The sequence below is a fragment of the Ambystoma mexicanum genome, chromosome 2q, assembly GCF_040938575.1.
Source record: "Ambystoma mexicanum isolate Mex_15411 chromosome 2q, UKY_AmexF1_1, whole genome shotgun sequence".
Lineage (NCBI taxonomy): Eukaryota > Metazoa > Chordata > Amphibia > Caudata > Ambystomatidae > Ambystoma > Ambystoma mexicanum.
The window spans coordinates 1,320,101,898-1,320,127,273 of record NC_090924.1 but is presented as its reverse complement, the minus strand read 5'-3'; the positions used below and the strand labels follow the sequence as shown (position 1 = coordinate 1,320,127,273).

At 47.9% G+C, this 25,376-nt stretch overlaps 1 protein-coding gene across 5 annotated transcripts in view; it reads left to right on the top strand.

The window, feature by feature from the left end:
- The window catches only part of SLC4A7 (solute carrier family 4 member 7), a 1,353,206-nt gene that overhangs the window by 540,699 nt on the left and 787,131 nt on the right, over positions 1–25,376 (top strand). For all 5 annotated transcript variants that reach the window (XM_069648779.1, XM_069648778.1, XM_069648775.1 and 2 more), the window contains 2 exons: positions 2,164–2,270; positions 5,464–5,638. In XM_069648779.1, the coding sequence (XP_069504880.1) occupies positions 2,164–2,270; positions 5,464–5,638 (282 nt within the window). The remainder of the gene's footprint in view (positions 1–2,163; positions 2,271–5,463; positions 5,639–25,376) is intronic.

Genomic DNA, 25,376 nt, shown 5'->3' with positions numbered 1-25,376 from the left:
GTGAGAACTCATGCAATAGGCTAGGGAAGGTATCAGAACTATTGACTTGGTCCAATTGACTTTGACTTTGGCTGTCCTGGCTCCTTAAAGGCACCCTTCTAAATCTTTTGACTTTGACATTGCTTGTCCCCTCATAGGTTATAATTTGTTGAACACTTTACTTCTGGGAAAGGCTTAGCTAGATTTCAGAGGATTCAAACTCTTCACATTATAAGAAAGTATGTTCTAACCTTTCTATTTCCATAACCCTTCCTGAAACAGTCTAATGTATATTGGCGTTTAAGATCAATAACAAGGATAGCATTGCATTTAAGTCACTTCAGGGTGTAGGAGAAATGTATTCACATGCCCAAAAAATATTCACCAACTTAATTGACTTTATAAAGGGATTCCAAAGTTTGCTTTAAAGAATGCTTAACTAAAACCGCTGTATGTATAAATAAATTTCTAAGTGTTACGTGGCTACTTGTATTGACTGTTCATCTGTACAGCTCACATTTACCTCTTTTGAGATGGGCTTGGCTGTTCAGTCACACTACTAACTTGTGTAGTACAGACCTATACCAAAAGGTGGGTTACCTAATACCAAGCAGAAAAGTCTTGTGTAGTCTCGCCCAGTGTGACTGCACCAATTCCTACCTAACCGTGTCTATATATGTGTTAGTACTTATAACCCATTTATTTTTTACAATACATAGCTTGTTTTTCTTTGGATCATATGTGTACTATTTCTTTATTCTGATTCTACAGCTTTCTTTCAGGGAGAGCATGCTCTCTTAATATTCTTGCATACCAAAATGACTCTTTACCAAGGGTAAAAATGTCAGGTTATTAGCCGGTCACTCGTTCTGACCCCTCATACCCCCCAAGCCCCTTTATTTCTCCAGAGGCGCGCACAGCACACAATTTAGTACTCGCAACATTTAATCACTCGCCAGTGTTGAGTGCACATTTTCGAGGTCTATTACCATAAGCAATTAAGCGGCCTGAAGTGGACTTTATTTTAAGTCAAAATATGTAGTTGTGCTTGTTAAAGAAGACATCAGTGAAAAGGCGTAGGTGTTTTTGCAGTGCATTTTGAAAAGCAGTTGTTTTGTTACATGATCTAGGAATTTACTATTTGTTGTAGGTGTTTTTTTTCTATTCTAGGGCTGTAATTCACTCATGCATGGGTTGCTTCCTGAGTTTGTTTTTTGACCATCATAGGGTTCCTATAGAACTTGTCAGTGTGTGTGGTAGAATATTGTGATTTTGAGAATCTTTTTCTTTGACTTGGAGGGGCACTGAGTTGTCATTTGGTACAGTGGATTATGCTTTGAAACGGGATACTCAAGGTATTTTATCTTTGCAAGGGTTCATCAGTAAATCACATCAGTTTCCTTCAAACTCCGGAGGCAATCAGACACCTATATGAATAGTCCTGATTTTTTTGGATGATTAATTGTTGAGTAAGTGTCTGCCTTACTTGGAACTAGTTCTCCAGCGAGGACCAGGATTGGACATAGGGACTGCGGAGTAAAAGATTTTCTTCATTTAAGTTGTTATAAAAAAAGGAGAAATTGGTTTAAAATGGGACATCACCTGCCTTTGCAATAGTCTGGTTTTCTAAATGGGACTCTGAAGTGAGTATCTTTTGAAAGAGAACCATGTTGTATGGTGCAGCCTTACACAGAAGTGACGTAACGTTTGTGTGTGATCTAGATTACTTTTAATGTGATAAGATTTGACTCCCATTTTCAGAAGCCGTCTAGATATACCGTGACAGTGTGTGCTGTGTGCAGGAATTTATCAGAGGGTGTTGCTGTGTGCCAGGGGAAGAGTTTCACACCGCATCTGGTCATACTACCAAATATTTGCATAGCCGCACCATAAATATTAGTACAGCTTGTGTAGCTTGGAATGCTCCCAATTCCTAGCTTGCAGATAAATTACAATCCTAAAACAGTCTGGGCAATCAAACACTACTGTGTCAGATCAGTAATCATTGCATGCATTTTGCTTTTGAAACGTTTGAGCAATGTTGCATGCACACCTGGTTGCTTCGCTTGAATTTGAATATGTAGAGTCATTTTCCTGTCAGTTATCTTTTTCAGAATCTGTGACAATGTAAAAGGGTGCCATGTTTTTGTGGATATTAAAGGGTTCAATTTTTCTTTTGTATAGGAAAAGAGAAAAATACCCACATTTCCAAATGGCTCACCCCCAACTGGGGATTTCATCAAAGAAGAGGAGGCCCATCATGCAGGGCCTGAGTTGCAGAGGAGTGGAAGGTGGGTTTCTCAACCAGGACTTTTTAATTACTTGAAGCATGCACTTATTTTTATTAAAACATTTTCGGAAGGGGTTTCTGAGATCCGCAGACATGCCATCTGATTTGTTTGATTTGCTCATTCTTTACATTGGGTCAGTAGACCTAATGCTAGGTGTTTGCTAGCAGTGCTACTTCCAGGTATGACTCTCTTCACACAGCAGGTTTAAAACAGCAGCACTTTTGAAATGGACACCATACATCCAGCTTCACAGCAGCATTTCCACCATTCCTTCTGTCTCCTTCCACCAAAGAGAATTTAGTAGAAACTATAGTACGAGGGCATGATTAAGTGGAACTTGAGCAACCTCCCTTTGGTGTGATAAACCTTATTTTAATGCTGCTTTGCTTAGTTTGTATTAATGTGTTCAGTTTTTCTTTGAACTACACATTCATCAGAGGAATACAAAATATCTTGTAGTGGTAAATAGCCTGAATTTTAAATACATTTCTTTTAACACTATTCTATCTTTTATTGGGTTCCTTATCCTTCATAGAGAGCTTTAATTCGTTTGTGCTGCTTGTTAGATTTAAACCCATCCCTCCAACAGGATAAAAAAGCCGTCCATGAGAATATTGTCTTGTAAATGGAATGCAGTGGTTGACAAAATGTCTCTGCATTCTGCCGAGATTTTTGAATGCGGCCTTACAGATGAGCAGTTTACTAGCTGCTTTCATTCCTTGGACAGTAAACGCTTCACCACAAAATGGGGAGTAAGAATTGTCCCAACAAAAAGGAAACGGCTGACACATGAGCCTGACCCCTTCTTCCATCTGCACAACTCCATGGATAGGTTCAGAGGTAACGGAGCAGTGCCACAGGCTGGAATGCTAAAATTCCTGTTCAGATCAGGCAGTAGTAAGTCAACCTGCATATCTTAATGTGCCTGCATTAATCGTTGAAAAGAAATATGGCTTATAAACAGATGTTTTATAGATAGTTCAATTGCCTCAAACACCACTGGGAATGGCCTTTTTACTCTTTACTACTTAAAAATATCATTTTACTCGCCACTTAAAAAAAAGGGTCATTACTCTTGCTTCAAAATCGTATCTAGACCCGTCTCTGTGTACGATTATAGTTGGGAGGGCTTATTCCTCAAATACTTTCCGCATACAATAGCTTGACAAACCTCTGGCCCATATGCTTTACTGGTGTGAAGAATGCAGCACCAACTACTAAAGCAACAGTAGTCATTTTCTAGTTACCCTATTAATCTAAGTACCAGAAATATTTCCTTTTTTAATATTGGTTTCTGATTTTCAGAATAAGAAAGTGAAATCTCTGCATCCAGCTTTTGTATAGACTACATGTGGGTAGGCTACCAGCATAAGCAGTGTATAACCTTCTCATGGGAAGGACCTGTGCTGCCTGTTTCTTTTGTAAAATAGCTCCCAAAGCGCTGTAAGTGCCTATCATTTTTGTCTATCTGCAGCTCCAAATGCCCAAATTAACTTCATACGCTGTAATCTGCATTAATCACAAAAAATCACCTGCTTCAAATAAAGTACAGCTAAACTGTGTTCTGTCAAGCCGCAGACAACTGAGACCCTAGTCCTTATTTGGACAGCAGAGCAAACGAAGGCCCACATTCAATGTTTAATTTTCAGAAACATGCAAATGTAAGCAATTATACCACATTACTACGTTGCATGCGCTCTCACCCATGTTTACCATCTACCATTAGCCATACAAAGTTTTCGCTCCACTAGTTTTCTCCAAAAGGACACCAATGAGCCAGAATCTAATCAATTGTTTTTCAACCTAGCCAGTGAGTGCTTGGTTAGAAGGAAAACAAAACCTTAGTCTTGCAAGGCAGGTTGGCAAAGCAAACCCAATGTACGTTTATCCATCAATATTCTCGTCCTTGTCTCCTCCTCCATGGAACGGCTTTCCCCTGTAACCTAGAAAATACAAAATGGAAAACACCATATGACAGGCTTTGGCATCTAAGAGCACTGTTTTTGGGAGAGTAGTGGCAATGTACTGTTTTTTTTTTTTTGTGAATAGTTTGAATTCATAAGCTGTACCCACATCTCAAATGACCTTTTTTCTCAAGTTAGTAGCTTCAGTAGAAATGGCACTAAAACTGATGGTCTAGAAAATTCATTGATTCAAAAAATTCTGTGGGCGATAGTGATTTTGCTGAACCCCCAAATATTTCACTTGTACTGCTGTTTTAACCTGTACATTTAAAAACTGTTTTAGGAATTTAACTATTGTTTTTCATTTTGAAGTAATGTGTAATGTCTAAAGTTCACTGCTTGTGTAACTGTAATGCAAATGGATTACTCTTAAGTCCATCTCACATTCACAGCTGGTGGAACAGTTACTACTAGATGGGGAGATTGCAAAGTGCTTCTTTAAATGCTGTTAAATCAAAAGAATGCTGGTCTAGTGCAGAGCATGCATGACAAATGTGTGGAAGAACACGTCTCTTCGGTTTTGATGTTGCACAAACCTTAGTTATTTCATGGTATAACTTTCATTAGCACATTTAGTCCCCTATGATAGCAATGCTCCAGGCAGGCAATATCGAAGATGTACCAAGCCTGCTGTGCATGCTGTTTAAAAATTCACTCTGAAATGTTTTGTTTTTTAAAACCTTTTCCCACATGTCAATGGGAGAGACTGCCCCAAAGAAAATGTAATTTAGTTGTTACTCTGGTACTCCCAGTGCTTAGTCTTGCATTGTCGTGGACCTTCCTGATCCGAACTCGAGCACTGCAATGGTGGAACTGAAATATTAACACAGTGCATATTAAAGGCGATGGTATGAATGTGCATGCGAGGAACACATTTTGCATTTTTTATTTGACAGCGTTTTAAGAAGCCATATCTTGTCCTACCTCTACTTGGCAGCAGTTCCACACGTAGCTGTTGTGAGATGGAAAGATTGAAAAAATGAGTCCCACAAGGGTATGCAGTTCTGACTGTTTTTATAAAGTAGCTTTGAAAAGTTAATTTCTCTAATGTTTAGTTTTTTAGGCGGGTAACAAAGTAGACATGCATGATTTTTGTAAATTATGATTTAAAAAATGTAAAACTGAATGATACAATATTAGTCAGTGGAAGTATGGCAAATACCTTGTTTGTTTATGGAATGTGGCCTCCTAGAGTGTACAATTTGACAAGTTTCATCTCACCTATTTAGGCTTTTTGGTGGTTTGATCCTTGACATCAAAAGGAAAGCACCTTTTTTCTTGAGTGACTTCAAGGATGCATTAAGCCTGCAGTGCCTGGCCTCCATACTTTTCCTGTACTGTGCCTGTATGTCTCCTGTAATCACTTTTGGAGGGCTCCTGGGAGAAGCTACACAAGGCAGAATAGTGAGTACAATGAAAGACCGGTAGTGGCCAGGATATTAGATCTTCACAGGCAAGTGCCTGATCTTTGTCTTATTCTTGTATTTCTTAAGCATTTACCCCATAGAATTGGATTAATCTTCCCCCTTCCCCATCCCACCTAAAAGGCTTTTGCTGTGGAAACATTTTGGTGGCAGACTACATGAACAGAAGATGCACAGTCCAGGTAAACCGAACAGGCCTTTCCCTTAAAGGGAATTTGGGCATTCAGAATGGACTGTCCTTCAAGGCCTGCCTTTCAAAGGATTGTTAATGGCAGTTTGCAACCATTGGGACAGTAGGCCCTGATGGAGTGGTCTTAATATTTAATAATTTAATTTAAGATGCAATGCTTGATGTGTGGACCACCCCAGTGCTATCAAACAAATGGTTACCAGGGCTAAATATTTGTATGAAATTGACTTCAAACTAATTTGGAAGCAGGAATAAATATCTAGAATTTTAATTGCTACACTGTTGACTTTCAGCTAGAGTTCTCTCCAGTAGAGTAATGCAATTTGGAACATATGTAGTTAGTATTTCTCTATCAATCTGGAACCTCTATAGAAATATGATAAATCCCATCCTGTTGCATCTACAATGTCAGGTTTTGGTGGTGGTTGGTGCTGTGATGCCCATTTAATGCTCTTCCTCAGCCAAAAGGTGAAGGATTGTATCGGCATGAAGACTCGTCATTCCACCATAGATCAGTTTTCCATTGCCATCAATCTGGCTCCTTTCACATGCTTTCAAATATGAAAGTTTTATATAATGGGGTGGTCACCAATTGCTTCTATGATCCTATGCCAACTTTCCGAGCTTGCCACCACATTTTAACTTTGCCATACTTAATCATGTTGAAAATGTTTGTTTCTGTGCATTTCCTGTGTTTAATTAGGTGTCTACATTACTTATTCGTTATTAGATCTTAAATGATAAAGCGCTGTTACAATGTTGCTGTAAGTGTGATACTCTGTTTCAATATCCAGTTATACACATGTAGATCTTTAAGGCCTCATTCTCACAAGGTCCAATTGTGATGTTTGCATAAAATATGAAGCATGCATTTTTCAGAATCTCATGACTGCATTTCCCAAATACTTGTTTCAAGGGTATTGGGTCCTCCGACGTATTCCATATCTAACAGTAAAATTTTCTACGTCGATGCACCGTCCTCGAGGACCTCCTCCGACGGCCAACGTCACTGGATGTTATAAGTAGGACGCACGATGCCCGTAGCCTCAGTTCCGTTTTTTCCGCGAACGTGTTTGCTTCGTGAATCTCGGTACGCCTCGACTGTTTGGAGTTTGTTGTTCATCTCGGTTCTTTGAAACTGTTTGTTTGTGAAGTTATTCTTCGTGAAGATGTCTACCTTGTCTTCCACACCACGTCCAGGCTTTAAGAAGTGCGGGGACTGTGGGTCCAAGATGTTGGTCACGGACTCGCACAACGCCTGCCTCTGGTGCCTCGTGGAGACCCATGACACGGATGACTGTCGACTGCCAGTTACTCACGTCGAAAGCCTTGCTGGAGCGCAAGAAGAAGTTATCAGTAGGTAAGGTGTCCAAGCCCCGGAAGTCGAGGTCTGCGGGGCTTTCGACGGACGACTCGAGGGGCGACTCTCCGTCATCAGAAGTCCAGTGGGTCTCGGTCCCGGAGTCCGTCTCGCCACTCCTCTGCCTCTTCGAGGCAATCCCGGAAGCGCCGTCATCGGTTGCCTTCCCCGTCCTCATCCGAGGACTCCGCCCGTCGGCGGGTCGCTTACCCCACCAAGCATGCGACACCAGAGGAATGGGCTTCCTTCGGGAAGAAAATGTTGGCGATTCTCGAATCGCAGGGCACTGGTCCGTCCTCGCCTCCAAGTGGGGTCGGTCGTGATCAGCCGAGAGACGCCGCTCGCACGCCTTTGGGCTCGGGTGGTCGTCACGATTTGCTGGAAAGGTCCCGCTTGGACAAGGGGAATCGTTCTCGGCATGCCCGGTCCAGGTCCTGGTCATCGCTCTCGAGACCGCATGAACCTGTGAGGTCTTCAAGGAAGACATCGACGCCTGTGGCGCCGAGGTCGTCGACGGAATTTTGAGGCTCAGCCTCCAAGGAAGTAGTCGACTCCTTCGGCGCCCAGGATGTCGAGGGACACGCTCGGTGCTCAGCCTTCGAGGCCTGTGTCGATGCTGTCGGCGCCGCGTCTGCCGTCAACGCCGATTCTCTCGGTGCCGATTCACTCGACGCCTTTCGGGGCTGTGTCGATGGGGGTAACCCGTGGCTCGGGGGAACCACCCAGGAAGGCTCTGGCCAAGGTCAAGCATGGCTCTGGTTCAAGTTCTGTGCCTTCTTACCGCCATCTTGAATTCATTTCAGAGGTGGATGGGGGCTCTGATGATGGCATGGTGCCTGACACGGTGCCTGACGAGATTCTCTTGGGCCATAGCCAGTTTGAGGACCTGAGGCAGTCCCTACATGCTAGTGGGCTGGTCACCTCTCCGGAGGTTGAGTTTTGTAGGCCTGAGCCTGGCACTCATGACGATTCTTCGTAACGCCGTCTTATGTCACGGGTCACCGAGTACTTAGGATGGTCTGCTCCCCCAGGGGAGTTTGTTCAGGATGACCTTACGGATATCCTCGACTTTGGTTCACCAACTGACCCGGTACTGCATTCTATATGGCTCTGCAAAGAAGGGTGGCAGCGGCTTGGACTGTTCCGGAGAGTCTCCCCGCAGTGTGCAAGTCTTGCAGGGTTACGAATGTGGATCCTTTTGCATGTGAAATTCCCATGGTTCTGTCTTTTTTGCTTTCTTTGGCCCACAGGGGCCTTCAAGTGGGTACCATTTAAAGGTTACCTGGAGGCGCTGTCTATATTTAAGCGCTCGTCTGAAGTGTTCCTATTTTAAAATTACTTTAATTTCTCAGTTTCTGAAAGGTCTCACTAATGTGTTCCCTCCTTCACCTTTCCAGGTGCCCGGTTGGGATTTGAACCTTGTTCTCAAGTTTCTGATGGGTGCTCCGTTTCAGCCTTTGCATTCATGCCCTTTGAGACTTAACTCTGAAAACTGTATTTTTATTTGCGGTCACTTCCGCTTGCACAGTGAGTTAGTTACAGGCACTTTCAGTTAAGCCACCCTTCATTGTGTTTCATAAGGACAGGGTTGTCCTTAGAGTTCGTCCTACTTTTCTTCCGAAGGTGGTGTCTGAATTTCATTTAGGTTAGAAGGTTGTTCTTCTGTCATTTTATCCTCCTCCACATCCTGGTAAGGAAGAGGAGAGGCTCCATAGGCTTGATCCTAGGAGAGCGTTAAGCTTTTATATTTCACGCATGTCCCGGGTCAGAGTGGACAATCAGCTCTTTATTGGTTCCGCTGGAAAGCATTTGGGACAGGCTGTGACGAAACGGACTTTGTCTCGCTGGATTATTTTGGTTATCTGAGTGTTACCGCTTGGCGGGTAAGGACTCGCCGGTCGGCTTACGGGCCCATTCTACCAGGGGTATGGCTGCCTCTACTGCCCTGCAGAGGTGTGTTCCTATTTTCAACATCTGTGATGTAGCCACCTGGGCTTCGGTACATACTTTTGTACATCACTATTCCCTTGATTCCATCCGGGGGCAGGATCTGGCCTTTGGCCAGGCGGTCCTTTACTCCGCACCTTGATTGGGCATGCTAAATTTCTGTTTTCTAAATTCTTTTCCCACCTCCTTGCATTGGTACTGCTTTGGGAGTCTGTCATAGATCTGGAGTACGTCGGAGGACCCAATCCCCTCGAAGAACAAGTTACTCTTACCTGGTAACTTTCTTTCGATGGGATAGTCCGACATATTCCATATCGCTCCCTCCCTACCTTCCCCGCTACAGAAATTCTTATGCGATTGCAGCTTACGTTTCCGCAAGGCTTTGTGTGTCAGACTGGCAGAAGACTGTTGGCACACGTTCTGGGAAAAAACAACTGAGGCTACAGGCGTCGTGCGTCCTACTTATAACATCCAGTGACATAGGCCGTCGGAGGAGGTCCTCGGACAGCGCATCGACGCAGGACGCCGACACCGAAAATTTTCCAAAGCAGCACAGCTGTGGTGATTACTGTCATAGATATGGAATATGTCGTCGGACCATCCCATCGAAAGAACGTTACCAGGTAAGAGTAACTTGTTCTACTGTAACAGGAACATTATTTGAATCCTTCGAGCAGGAACACCACATTGGTTCTGCCTTCGACTCCCTGATCCTATCGTTATGGCTACCATTCATTAGTGTCTGAAAGCACCCTTATCAATATATTTTGTTCCCTCTTGCAGTTTGAAGTTTTTCAACTTCAGTTATTTATACCATTATCACCACCAATTGCAGATGTACTTCTTGCATTCCTATTTATTGTAATTACCAGTTTGGGTGACCTTTTGGTGCACCTGCTGCTTTTGTGGCTGGTGGAGAATGGAGAACCCAGCCACTTTAACCACAAAGTATGGCCCTTTGTAGGCTCCTAATGAATCGAATTTCATGTCTGGTTGTTGGGTGCCCGTGATGACTGAAAACTAAATCTGTTGATGTTGTGTGTCCACCCTTTGTAATGGTATAGCAGAATGGCCCCATGGATGAAGATTTTCTGGTTAAAGCTTCAACTTTCTCCAAGCCACCAATTCTGACCTGTGCCATTGGCCTTAAATAGAGCAGTGGTCCCATGAGAAAGGGCCACCTTCTGACCATCTAGAGCACCACTTGTGTTGGCTCAAAGTTCATTGTTCTATTTTCCTCTGTTTCCCCTCCAAGCACTTCAAGGTTTCTTTGAGGCAAAATCACATGAGTCTAACAAATATTGGCACACAATCTTTCTAATCCCAGGAGCAAGATGTATGGTGTCGAAGCACTTTGTTCTGTGCATAGCTAACTGCTGCAAAGTCTCTAGACACTGAAGTATAACCCCTACAATTTTTGAAGTATAAAGTGCCCCCCTCACCCCACAAAGAGCTCTGCAATCCTTTAATGGCACTTTCTGTAATGGCCAGCTCTGTTCTTGGATAGAGTGGCTTGAAGGCATTGATTGGACAAAAGTAGTACATGAGGGGTGTACAGCACGGTTGCTTTTTTTAGGATATTCTTCCAAGTAGCATTGTGTAGTTCTCTGATCTATGGTGCATTTTGCGATTTCAATATTTCCTTAGAACATAAATGTGTTAATGGAAATACCAACATTGTCAACTCTAGCAGTACATTGGTTTGGTTGGACGATTTTAGAAAGCCAGCCTTTGCACATGCTTCACCATTGCCATACTCGCCATACCCAGAAAATGCATTTAGACCAACACCAGGTTGCTCTGCTTAAGTGCAAGTTCCCCCAACTGGTGCTCCATTATAGTAAGAACTGTAGGAGACAATCGGGTGATATCTGAATTTCAATGTTGTCTGCACCAACCATGTGTATAACCAGATGTGTGTATGCCGTGACGTCACCACATTTGCTATACTCCACACATTAAACCTATTCAAGTGGTATGGCAGAGAGAAGCAACACCAGTAATTCTGGCACCTTATTATTAGAAGTGTGTGCTCAAACTAAGGTAATCTGATGTAGATTCTGAGGTACATTTACTTTTGCTTTGGAAGTTTTGGTCTTCTGTCTAGATATATGTACATGTTTATGTAAATTTATTTTGAGGGTCCCACTCTTCGACATGAATGTTGATGTAGCCTTTCAAAGATAAAGACTGAGACCATGCAGGCCATGCGTGTTCATTCACGTATGGACACTGCCTTTTTAATATTGCAATCTCAGTAACACTTATAGTTAATAGGACTGACATCACTGGTAATAGTAGGGAGACAGTGCTCGGGGCAAGGCCAAGGAAGCAAAGTGTATTTAAGCGGAAGAATCACCCAATCAGTCTGCTTTGCTTCCACTGCTGCTTCAATGGCAAATCAACGTTTGCACTACTTGGGATGCAGTACACTTTTATTATGAAGGAACCATAATTGTACTTTGCATGGAAATGTTTCCCATATATTATTATATACAGAAAGTCCAAAGGCCTACTCCATCCGAATTGAACTACTTTATCTTTGAACAAAACGACCTTCAAGATCCAGATGCCACATTTTAGGCATGTCTTTATTAATTTTTGTAGTACTACTAAACAGTGGCTGGGCACTTGAAGCAAAACCTAAGTGGTTGGTGGCGGCAGGTCACCAAAAGGTCCAGTGATAAAGTTGATGCAGTCTTCAACTGACCTGATTGAATTAACCATTATTACTTACTATGCCCTGGAGCTTCTTGTAGGACAATTCCACTCTAAACATTAAGAACATGTACTAGCAGCCCTTGATAGCTCTGCGTTGTGGCAGATATTTGAACTGGGAATACTGTTTTTAGCTTTGAATGCTTAAATTTGAAAATAAGCTACCATACAGGGAACAGGTCAGATACCACATTCTCCAGCATGGGGACTGGCATGGATTCACATGCTCATGAATATTCCCCGTCAGGCTGGAATCCTCGGTAAAGAAAAAATCAGTATCAGTTTTGTTTCTGATGTCTTTCTTAGTAACCAATCACTGATCTCTGGGTCGTACTGCCCCCAGCCAATGACTGCCCTCTCCCTAAGACCCGCTTCTGGCAGCCATCCTCAGATTTTTACCGCACGCTCAAGTGTTGGGAGTCCTCGTGTTTAGCTCTCGAGTTTTTTTACTGTGTTCATGTTTTTTCAGGAGAATTTTTTTTTTTTCGGTTTAATCGAGCCTCAAGCTCCACCGTTTCTACTTCCGATAACGGGGACCCGTTTCGGAATTCTTTTACGCCCCCTCAAGGGTGAAGTTTTCATCAAGTTTACACTTCTTGGAGGATTGCGGAAGATCTGCGGCCTATCTCAACGGACATGGCCCAGGACAAGGTGAGCTCGACGCCCGGATCCAAGCTGTTCAGGAACTGCCCTTGATGCGGATTATATAACGTTTTCAAGGAGGACGAGCATTCGCAATGTCTCTACTGCCTCCATGGGGACAAGACGTACGTGGAGAAGGACTGTGCGTTCTGCAAGAACCTTTCGGAACGGACCAAACAAGATCGTCGTTCCCACCTCTCCACCTGGCTGGAGAAGGGCACAGCAAGTGAGAAGGCGAAGAAGTCTGAGCGGTCTTCTAACTCCTTTGAGGGCGCCCCAGCGACAGGGGCCCAACAGAAGGCCAAGCACCGCAAGTCTGCGGGCTCCGGGAGCACCGAAAGGTCGGGCTCTTCGGTTGCCAAGCAGGGCGCTACTTCCCTGGCATGTTCGACCATGAACCAGCGCTCTGGTTCGGGGAAGAGGAAGTCCGAGAACCCGGGTAGGCAGCTGGAGCGGACCCGGTCGATCTCGAAGGGGGAGCGAGGTGTTGACCCTCCCCCCAAGGCGAAGGCCCAGGACGCACCTAAGGTGGTGAGGGCCTTGATCCACCCAGCTAAGGCCTCTACTGAAGTGGTCGCTGCGACCCTGGTGGAGCCGGCTGAGACTATGCCAATGGAAATGGCCTCTGGGCCCAGAATAACCCTGCCCCCGCGGAGGAAACCCTCTTTCCAGCCCATTGCTAAGACCCCCGTGAAGCCCCTGGCTGAAAAAGGGGGGGAGGGCCGGTGGCCGTTACAGACTCGGAATCAGCCTCTGAGGAACTGGTGGAGACCGAGAAGGGCCTCAAAGTTTCATAGGCCTCAAAGAGAGGTTCGAGATGGTTTGATCCCAGGGGACGTTCCCTGCTGACGTGATCGAAGATAGCAACGACGACGAACAGGGCCCAGTGGAGCGGCCATCCCGTCCGTCGCAGCCATTGCCCGAGCCCCAGGATAGCTCGGTGGCCATTTTGTTGGCAATCCAATCCTTATGTACCGAGATAAGGACGAGATTACCACGCACCCCGACGGAGGAGCCAGAACCAGGCCCGTCGGGAAGCCTTCCGAACAAGTGGAGTAGATTTCACCCCGCTCCTCCGATTCTGGCCTGCGAGACCGGTGGACCCCTCATCCCCCTCGCCGGGAGAGGATACAGCGACGGATACGATGACGGCGGCGATGACACAGCAGACATTGCGTTGTCACCCCCCCCGGCTCCCTGCGGGCGTCCCCAGCCAACAAGGTTGGCTCTTTCCACGCCATGATAACCAGGGCATCCGAGCTCTTCCAGCTCTGCCCTGAAGAACAGAAAAAGGAGGGGTTTCTGTACCAACGACGAGAGGCTAAGAGGAAGAAGGTCCTCGCGGTGCCTTTACTCGATATCTGGGACGAGGGGCTTGCTGTCCTCAAGAACCCTGCCAAGACACCTGCCAAGAGGGATAGGTACGAGAAGAAGTACTGAGTCCCCGATGCCGCTCGCTACGACAGGGAGCTCTGGTTCAAGATAGCTCCCCTGCTAGATTTCCTGCCTGATGACAAAAGGGCGGAGGCCCTAGAAATTCTGCAGGAGGGCGAGGTGGCGTCGGATCACGCCATTACGGTGGCAACGGACATTGCCGATACCAGATTTCGCCAACTGGGCAACAGAGTTTGCCTCCGACGACGACGATGGCTCAGGGCGACAGACATTCGCCAGGACGTCCAGACCAGAGTGTTTGGACATGCCGTTCGACGGCAACAACCTCTTTGGTAAGGCGATGGATGAGTCTATACAGGCCATCAAGACCGACTCAGGGACGGCCCGGGCCCTTGAGGTGCTTCAGCAGCGACGGCCCTTTCGGAGCCCTGGAAGCACAGGGTGCCTCCAAAGGATCCAGCGGTGGCTCCTCCACCTACCGCCAGGCGGCCTGCTCCTCTTCCCAGGAGGCCTACAGAGGTCGCGGCAAGCAAGGAGGTTTCCGCCGTCGTCAAGGCCGCTTCCAAGCAAGACTGATCCAGCCGGGTTGTCGGGCCCCCATTGAAGCACCCTGGTGGGAGGCCAGCTGATGAAGTTCGTCAGTGTGGGAGTCCATCTCCACCGATCGTTGGGTGTTGGACACCCTGGCCAACGGGCACTCGCTGGAATTCCAAAAGAAGTGCCCTTGCATTCCTCCCGTGGCCAGGAAGGAGAATTGCGTCCCTCAACTGCTGTTGGAGGTAAAGGCGATGCTCAAGAAAGGTGCCATCGAGCTCGTCCCCAGGAGGCTCCGGGGCTCTGGAGTGTACTCAAGGTACTTCCTCGTCAGAAAGAAGACAGGCGATTGGCGCCCCATCCTGGACCTGCGTCGGTTAAACAAATACACCAAGGCGCAGAAATTCAGGATGGTCACCCTCCAGAACGTGCTGGCACAGCTGAAGGAAGGCGACTTCCTATTGTCGTTGGACCTGGAGGATGCTTACTTCCACATCCCCATTCTAAAAAGGCACAGGAAGTTCCTCGGGTTCGTGGTTCAGGGACGCCACTACCAATTCAGAGCCCTACCGTTCGGATTAAAGTCGGCACCCAGGGTTTTCACCAAGTGCCTGGCACCAGTGGCGGCGCGGCTGCGCCTGCAGGGGATCCACGTCTACCCCTACCTGTACGACTGGCTAATCCGGGCACAGACAAGGGAACTCGCCGTCGAACATACGGCGAGGACCGCCCAGTTACTCACGGAGCTGGGTTCGCCATCAACTACCCCAAATCCCACCTGGTTTCATCCCAAGTAGCACTGTTTCTGGGTGTGATGCTCGATTCAGTGGGGCAATTGGCCTCCCCTTCAGAGGAGAGGACCATGAACATCCTGGGCAAGGTGCGGCGCCTGTTAGCCACGGACGTGGCCAGGATGAGGTCCATCAAGTCCCTTCTCGGGATGATGTCCTTATGCATCTACCTTGTACCCCTTTGCAGACTTTGGGTGCGTCCGCTACAGGAGTTCTTCGACGCCCGCTGGTTTCAGGCGACGGGCTGCTTCGAGGACAGGATCCCTCTCGACGAGGAGTTCCGTCGGCGATCCTATGGTGGGGCACCCGGGCTCACCTCACTACAGGCACAGACTTTCAAACCCTGGCGTTTCAGGAGACGGTGACGACGTAAGCCTCTCTGGAGGGTTGGGGGGGGGCCCACACCGGAGATCTCCACGCAAGAGGCCTTTGGCTCCCGGAGGAGAGGTCTCTCCACATCAACATCTTGGAGCTCCGAGCAGTCTTCTGGGCGCTCAAGTCGTTCCTTCCGTCCCTCAAGGACAAAGTGGTGAGGATCTTAACCAACAACACCACCACGATGTTCTACATACGGAAGCAGGGGGGCACCAGATCCCCAGCCCTATCCAAGGACGCCAAGGATCTGTGGCACTGGGCCGTCGCCCAGGGGATGTTTCTGGTTCCCTTCCACTTGGCAGGAATAAAAAACACCATCGCCGACTCACTCAGCAGGGAGCTGCGCTCGTTTTATGTGATAGAATCTCCCTCTGTACATTAGTCATTACCCACAAATGTCTGACAACCACTGCCCCAAGTAATTATCAGACAAATTCAAACACCAATCAGCTAGACTTACAAGAGCCCTGTACTCGCATTGCCTCTCCATCTCGAGGTTCAAACCTCGGTAAAAAGACCTGGAGGAGCTAGCGTCCCTGTATTGCCTGCCAAATACTGGAATGCCCCCCCACACCATCAGAATGAAACCCTCCTCCTGGACTGTCAGAGCCAAAGTAATGAGTTGGCTCTTCGAAAAGAAACACTAAAGAACTACCCTCTTGTCCTGCAAAAATGTACATGCCTTGCCCAACTTGCCTGTATTTCTATATGTATCACTGTCGCCTAAACTGTAACCTCAGGCGACATGTCCTCTTGGCTTTGTTTGTGTCCGTATTGTTTCAATCTCGACCTGCCTGTAACCACCGGTTGACCAGCACCTTTTGTTTTGTTGTAATCCTTGTATGCATGTAACACCCTTAAGTTCTGGCGCCAAGTTACCCCAGGGTTTGGTGAGTGTTACAAATGAACAAGAACTTGACCAATGCAGAGCAGTCGAGGCTATTCTCAGGAGAGTGTGAGTGGGGTCATGGGGTCCACAATGAGTGCACACACTGAATCGCACAATTCAATTTAGACAGGAATGTCTAAAAATTAGTTTTTATTCAAGGCCTTAAACACACACTTTGAAACCAGCAGGCGATATCGCACAGCAATCAATAAAAATGTCTGCTTTTGAATCTGCTTAGAATCCCATGCTGTGCGTATAGTCCGACTTCTAGTGGTAATTACAGAATATTGTTTCTTTCTTTAGAAGATCAAAAAGGGACATCGGAATGGGTGTGACAGTAACACTATCCCAAAAGTGACGTTTAGTATACCCAAAATCCTTCATGCATCGAGGCCCCACCAGATTATTTTTTTATCCACCTATCTAGTCGGTCGCACATGCACAGCTTATATAGTTAATATTGCTTTCTTACTTGAAGCGGTTCTTGCTTAGTTTACCCAGCTGCCTCAACAGCTACTCGACTACTTATCCTGCCTCGCCAACAGTCCTATCTGTAACTGATTTCCTCGCGGCCTTGGCCTTCACGGCCGGCCTCACAAGTGGGAGAGTGGGGCCCCGTAATTACTGACTTTCTCTTGAGAATACCTCTTCTTTGCAACTCTTCCTTTTTCCTTCAGTCTGGCTGCCGTGTCTGTTATGGAGTGAAGACCCAATACCCTTTAAATTCTGCCAGTCTTGCAATGCCAAATTTCCCTAGAAAGCTGCTCATAGAGTGCAATCTGTGCCTCCCTCATGATCCTGATGAGTGGCGTTTCAAGGCCTGTAAACTTTATCGGCCCAAAACCTTAAAACGGGCACACCAAACGGTGGGCGGACTATGCTACGCAGGCAGTCTCACTCCCCCACTGACTCCTTGGATGAAGTCTGCCAGCAGCCGCGACTCTGATTCGGAAGCCATAAACTTAACGGTGGAACCTAAGAGTTCCTATATCTGTCCCTACGAGCATGCCAATGCCAGTGCGATGGGGCGGGGGATCACTCCCCGGCGACAAGGACACACACACCATACACCTACACAACTGCACAACCCCCTATGCTTTCCTCGACGGATCCACTGAGAAGGACATCAACGCCAGCTGGCCCATCAAAGTTGGGGGCCTACTGAATCTCCTTGTTCAGAGCCCGTGTTACCTCCCATCAAGGCATGCACATGTCATTGTCTTCTTGTTCGGGCGCTCACATTAAAACTTCAGCCCTCAGTGCGGTACTGTCGAAAGATGCTCCAAAATGGGCACATCCATCCAAAATGCCCCACAAGCTTCAGGATAAGCTTTCTAAAGCCAGTTTACATGGCCTTAAAGACCTCCCCTTTACCCGATATGATATAGCATTTGTAACGCGCCTATACACAAGTGTTTCAAGGCACGGTGAGGCAAGGAAGGGGGAACAGACGAGTATCTTACTAGGCCAAGTGAACTTGAGATTGGGCAAGTGCAGGAGAGGGGAAGGAGGGGGGAAAAGTGCCAGGGGAAAAAGGAGGGTGCAATGCTGTACATGGGATCAAAACAATGAGGTGCAGACAGCAGGAGTCCAAAAGTGCAGGTGGGGGACTATAGGGTTACAGATACAGACACAAGTACATCTCTTGCCAGAAGGCAGTGCGGGTGTGCAACTGGGAAGGCGGGGACCTGGGCCTGGATCAGAGGGTAGCCGGGTGACCCGTACAGTTTCATACAGGAAAAAAGCAGGGGAGAGGTTGAGAGAAGGCACAAGCAAATAGGAAGGTCTTGAGGTGCTTCCGGAGATGGTTCTCCAAGTTTCAACAAGGCTGTTCCAGAAGGAGGCCCCAGCCAAAGGAGATCTACCACCAACTCGTTGCTTGGAGAAGAGACTGACCCTGATGGAGTTGTAGGAGCAAAGAGCTGCTCGAGTAGGAAGGTATTTACGAAGAGAGTTGGAGGTATTGAGGATCCAGGACCCAGAAGGCATTTTTGAGAATCCAGTGTGTCTTGAACTTAATCCTTGCAGCCACTGAGAGCCAATGCAGAGATTCTAGTGCTGGAGAGATAAGGTCCCTGGACTTGAGGCCAAGGACAAGTCTTTCAGTCCTGTTCTGGGTGAGTTTTAGAGGATGGAGAGTAGAAACGAGCAGATTTAGAAAGAGGCTGTTGCAGTCGTCCAGCCTAGAGATTACCAGAGCTCTATAGACAGCTTCTGGGGGAAGGAAAGGAAAAATACCTCAGGAGGTGCAGTTGGTAGTTTGACTTCTTATAGACTTCAGAGATGTGAGGAGTCGAAGATCACAGGTGGAAGCAGGAAGAGGGCCAAGGGAGGCCAGCCAGAGAGTGACAGGAAAGGAGTGTGCATGTGTCGATGAGGAGTATCTGTCTTACTGCCATTAAGGCAGAGATCATTGTTGGTAAACCACTCCTGGATAGCAGATAGTCTGAGATGAGAAAAGAGGTGGCGGAGGGGAACCTGAAAACGAGCTGTCCAATCCTCATGGCACTGAAAGCTGGAGCAGAGCGCGGCAATGGGGTGGGCAAGAGGTGCCAGGTATTGGTTTAACAGCCAGGGAGAGAGGTTAGACCCCTGGGGACCACCACATAGAGGGTGAGATAGAGGAAAGGAAGGGCCCAAGTTGGACCTGGAAGGGTCGATCAGAGAGCAACTAGGTCTGGGGGGTACTTTCCAGCCTCTTCCCTCCAAGGCCCTGCAGGAGGATCCTGTTCAGCTGCCCAGCCCTGCCCTCCCACTGAGTACAACCCCTGTATGTAGACTAGAGAGAAATTGAGGCATGCATGGTGGGAATGTCCCAGTTTATCAACTTTTTGGACCAGTTTGATATTCTCAAGAGACGTAGGCCTGCGCATACTTGTCCTATTCCTCTGAAGTACCCAAGGCTCCTTTCCCAAGGTGCACGATTTGCATTCCCGGATAAACGTCCATAGGTACCTCCTGTAGATCTGTTCCTTGACTACAAAGATGACCCTGACGGGACATTTACTATGTCCCTCACCCATGTGAGGTATCTCAGGACCCAGTCGCTCAAGACCCAGACTGGGTCCCTGCTGATGATCAGGGCACTTGGCACAATCCTCCAACCCATGACCCTGATTTAGATGACATCTTCTTGGACACTCCTCCCATTTTGAAACCCAGAGATTCGTTTCCCATTGACAACTAAAAGCAGTTTAACAACCTTCTCAAGAAGGCGGATGACAATTTTTAAATGGTCAAGAAGGCGTATGACAATTCAGACTACATGGAGAAGGTACCGGTCAGCCAGGCTATTCCACTCCTGAACTTGGTGAAGAAACCCTGGCTCCCACCTTGCTTACACCCTCACTCAGGCAGTCAACCCTTGAGTGGAAAAGGTGTTCACCTCTCCACCCTCAGACTCTCTTTTATATCAGAGTCCACGCTGTCTGGACTCCCCGATTGTTGCAACTACCAGGAAACAAGCAGGAGTGCCGCTATCCTAGTCGGTCTCCTCCAGACAAGGATTGTAAGAAGCTGTATGCTCTCGGGAAATGTTGCCACCTCTGCTGCCTTCTGTACTCAAATTGCCAAGAACGCCACGCTCCTTGTGAGCTATAGTGATGCGCAATGTGGACTCGTTCAGGCAGGCCTTCGTCCCAGAACCTGCTTGAACCCATCTCTTAACTGTGGTTTCTGAAGGACGCTAGGTAATGCAGAATATCCTGAAGAACGCTCTGGATTCAGCTGAGAGCGCGGGACGAGTCCTCGCACAAGGCACTTTACTGAAGCATGTCACGTGGCTTATCCATTCAGGATTTAAACCAGAGACTTGGACTTACCTCATCAATAATCCGGTGGAAGATTCTGCTCTTTTTGGCAAGGCAGTCAATGAGGCCCAGAACACCGCTAACAAAGAGCATAAGATTCTAAATTAACTTAACCAAATCTTGGCCAAACACTTTGTCCAACGATGGGCATTTAATACCTACTAGTACTTTTGGGGACAGTCTTCTCCCGTTCCTCTCTGGGGCATTACGGGTCAGGAGGAGCCCCTTGTTTTTATGGACCAGGTACCTCCAGTGGTTTTCAGTCCCCACAACAGCTGGGCTTTTCGACGCAGGAAGGGGAGAAGGACAAACTCTGCAGCCAGAGACCCCACAACCAGCAAATGACTCAGCAGTACTGGTCCCCTCCCATGTCTCCCCAGTCGGGGTAGGTCTAACCTGTTTTACCCACGTATGGGAGAGGTTCACATAAGATTAGTGTGTACTGAAGACCGTCCCCCCAGGTACTGCGTAGAATTCCTACAACCACCCCACTAACATCCACCCAAGAGCAGGCAACTGTCGGCAGAGTATCTACAGATCCTACTGGAGGAGGTCCAGGCCCTTCTAGAAAGTGGAATGATCAAGGTCGTCCCTCATCTTGATTTAAACGGGATTATTTATTCAATTTACTTCCTTGTACCCAAAAGGGATCTAACCATGCGCCCTGTTTTAGATCTACGTCCTGCAAACAAATGTCAATCCTCTAAAATTCAGGATGACCACTCTTTAGGAAGTAATAGCGCTGTTGCAACAGGGGGATTACATGGCCACATTGGATATGAAAGATTCATACTTTCATATTTCGATGTTGCAAGCGCACAGAAGGTACCACGGGTTCAAGATGGAGAACACCGACTATCCGTTCAAGGTGCTCTTCTTCGGCATTGCCTCATCCCCAGGAGGATTTACAAAGGTACTAGAGGCAGCTCACCTGCACAGGCAGTCCATTCCAGCCTATCCTGATCTCGACGACTGGCTCATATCCATATACTCGAATGGAACGTGTCTGGAGAACACCCAAAAGACAGTAGTTAATCTGGGATTCTCAATATACAAGAAAGTAAAGTCTGGTCCCCATTCAAGTCAAACTGTTTCTAGGGGCACTAATTCAGACACAAGATGGCCTCGTCTTCCCCCTCCAACGAGAGGGTTCAAAACTGGTTGTTCACTATCCCTCGGTATGTAGCCAGTTGCTGGATAACCATACGCAAAGCCATGTGGCTACTTGAGATGATGGGGGCACCATACATCTTATTGGCTTCACAAGCCTGTCGGCAGATGCACCCAAGGCAGGAGTGGCTTTCGAGCCAATTGTCAGGGAGGCGGTCAGTGGGACTATCTAGTGGTTGTCTCAACAGCCCTTGTTCAGACTCTGCAGTGCTGGTCAAAGGAAAACCTTCTGAAGGGTAAATCCTTTACCACCCCTGCAGTAGAAGCTACTCTCACCAGACTCATCCCTGTCACGATGGGGAGCACACCTCCTAGAAACAAACAGCACACGGCATGTGGTCTCCATCAGTAGCTTCTAAACAGATAAATCTGTTGTAACTACTGTCGGTATTCAAAGCACTGAAAGTGTTCCAAACACTAACGGGGGAAGACGGTTGTTTTCCTCGGACAGTACCACAGCCATGTACTACCTAAACAAGCAGAGGGACACTCGCTCTCCAGGGCTATTCCAAATGTTATACGACAGTTTGAAGTGGGCACTCAAAAACATGTTCCTACTATCGCATGTTCCAGGGAAAGGCAATCTTCTGACAGACCTGCTCAGCAGAGACTTGCGCCTGTAAAACACGAGTGGCGCTTAAGATAACATATTCTACTCGGGGGGGGGGGGGGGGGGGGGGGTCTTTGCACAATGGGGTCATCCAGACATTGATTTGTTTGCAACTCTGGAGAACTCCAATGCCCAGATACGTCTCCAGGTACTCTCAAACGATCCAAAGGTAACCGCCTCTGGATAACATGGTCCAGGAGATTGGCCTACGATTTTCCCTAGATTCCTCCTTTTCAACAGAATAGTGAACAAGATGCACCAGGAACAAGTCACGCTAATCCTCGTGGCACCAATGTTGGCTTGGCAGCTATGGGTCTCCTATCTGTGAATGGTGGTCTCCCCTTCTAGGAAACTGCCCTGCCCGTACACCATGGGGAAAACGCTACACCCGTGCCCCCAAACACTCAATTTAGCAGCTTGGCTCCTGAAGTCCTGCAGTTTGGGCATCTCCAAATATCTCAGATACATGGACAATATAAGAGGCACGGAAACCTAGCACCAGATATTGTTACGCCAATCAGTGGAAATATTTTGTCATTTGGTGCGACTCTAAAAACATCAATCCTATTGACTGTTCACCTAAAGATATAGTCCTTTATCTAACACATCCATTAGACTTGGTGCTTGTTTTCAACTCTCTCTAGGTTGACCTCGCTGTCCTCTCTGCGTATACCAAATATCAGAGCAAGGTTTCATGGTGGAAGATTCCCATAATTAAGACATTCATGGAAGGGGTAAAAAGGCTTCACCCTACTATTTCTAACTCAACCCCCGGATGGGACTTGAATGTTTTCACAAGATTAATCGTACCTCATTTTCAGCCAGTGCATAAGGATAGTCTTAAGGCCCTCACCTATAAGACTGCCTTTTTAGTGGCCATTACTTCCATAAGGAGGATTAGTGAACTGCAGGCCTTCTCAGTTCAAGACCCATTTGTGACTATTCACAAAGATAAGGTGGTACTGCACGCATACCCACGTTTTGCGCCTAAGTACTTGCGTCCCGTCCCCTTTCCTCCAAGTGATGGGAGACCGAACCTTTTTCACCAGAAAAAAACCTTCTTCCCCTTTAGATTTAGAGGCGTGCGGCCCTGGGAGCATGCGTTGCCCTTACTCGGCCCTCCGGCCCCACACCACAGTCCCTGTTTTCGCGTCAACGGGAACGGGCCAAATTCACCAGCGCTCCTGAGTTTGGCTTTGGCCATGTAATTCCACGCGCGGATACTTCTGTCTTATTTTTTCTTTTTTATCACAGGTACTCTGTTCTCAGGTGTCACGCTGCTCCCTGGTGCATGTTAACTTCCAAAGGGTTCGTCAGGTGTCCATCCCGCGACAGGCTCTTGCCAACTTCAGGCTCCCCACGCCCTCTGCCTATTTTGCCTTGGCCCAGACCACGGTTTGGAAGCTTGTACAGCGTGCAACGCCCTGTCCTCAAGGTCTCTGAAGAACACACTGGCCAGGTAGAGGGAGCTCTTCCAGAAATCCTCTAGTGGACCTGAAGGACTTAGTCTGCCATCGATCCAGGCCAAAGGTAGAGCCTTTATTCTCCATCTCACCCCGCAAAGGAGACTCCTTCCCAAAGACTTGCCCGTGCGCGAGGGACCGTTTAGGTTCTCATACCAGAACATGCACCGAGGCTGACCCAGCTACAGGCCGAGGGATCCTCTGATCCTCCCGGTGACAGTGTTGAATGACTGGAAGGTTCTTGTGCTGGGTCTTCACCTGAGCGGCCACGCCCTTGTAGGGGCAATATGTCTGCAGGGGTGGCCTAAACACAGCTCTCCTGGCCGAGGGTGTAACGTCTACCAGTCCTCGGCCTGAGGAGCAGGGTATACCTGAAGATCCACTCAGAGTCCTGGACGAGGCTGGGCCCAGCAAGCCGTGCAACACGACGCAGGCATGTGGAAGGCAGCTCGACAAAATGGCTGCCGTGCCAGACATTGGCACCTGTCCGACACCACACCAGGAACGGGGGCTCAGCGAGGAACGAGTGTCCAGGTGGGACTGGGTTCAACCAGGTACGTGGCCTACAGCCTATCCTTCATTTCCGCAGTGCAGCTTCCCTTTGCCTCCATATGGTCAGGATATGCAGCAGCTCCAGCCTTCCGCTACTCCGTCTATATCCTCTACCACCCCTCCAGCCTGTGAGGACAGGTTCTTTGAAAGGTTTCTCAGGCAGATGAAATCTCTCAGATGGGGGTCATCCTTAGGGATACCATCAGGGACATGCTTCCGGCTCCACAGGTCCCTCTGGCCCCCAGCACAGCCTCTGTGACCGGCCCCCCAACCGATTGCACAGGCGGTTCAGTACCAGCCTCTGGCATCAGTCTCCGTGCCTCTGCCTCCGGCTTCCATCACTCCACCGGTGTAGAATCCTCTGGACCCCCAGGTGGACACAGACGAGGAGGAGGACCCAGACACGCCCTCGTCAACCAAGTCCTTCATTAACATCTTGCAGGACTGGTAGAGTACTTGGGCCTTCCTCAACCCGAGGTCCAGCAGCCAACAGAGGGGGGTCCTCGCAGAAGTCCTCACGCGATGCCCCTCTGCTGAAACGGGAATCCCGATGAAGAAAGACTTAAAGCGTTGGCTCAAGCCCAACTCGGTCCAGCCAGTCAATTGACACCTGGATGCCTAGTACAGGCAGATGGAGGGGGATACACTCTTGCTATCGGCCCATCCTCAGCCGCATGCCTCTGTGGCATCACTATACCCCAAGCCTCAGTCGTCCTCGGCTGCCTCCTCTGCGGCGCTGCTAGGCAAGGAGGAGAAAATCTTGGCAGCGTACGGGAAGAAGCTGTATTCCAACGTGTCCCTGCATCTTCATCAGGCCAACGCTGGTGCCATGCTGGTGGCGCTAACCAGAGGTTATGGCGGGAAATTGGGATTTCCTCCCAGATCTTCCCGCGCAGAGCCAATCGCGTTTCAAGGTGGGACTGGCTGAGGCCAAGCTGGTGGCCCAGGACATCATGGAGTCCACTGTGGCCCACATTGACACCTGGCCGGGCCATCTGAATTGCCACGGACATAAGAAAAGCCTGGCTCTGCTACTAAATTCAACCAGGATGTCCAGGAACGCACATTAGACCTGCTGTTCGATTGGGGAGGAGGGGGTGACCTCTTCCACTCCACCACGGACGAGAACCTGGACAATAAGAAAAACAGCTCACAAACGGCCAAGTCTTTATCCATTCTGACGAAGACCACGCCCAAATCGTACACCCAGTCACAGCAGCGCTGCGACAAGGGGTGTACATACGGAGAGTTCCGTGGCTTCCAAGAACGGAGG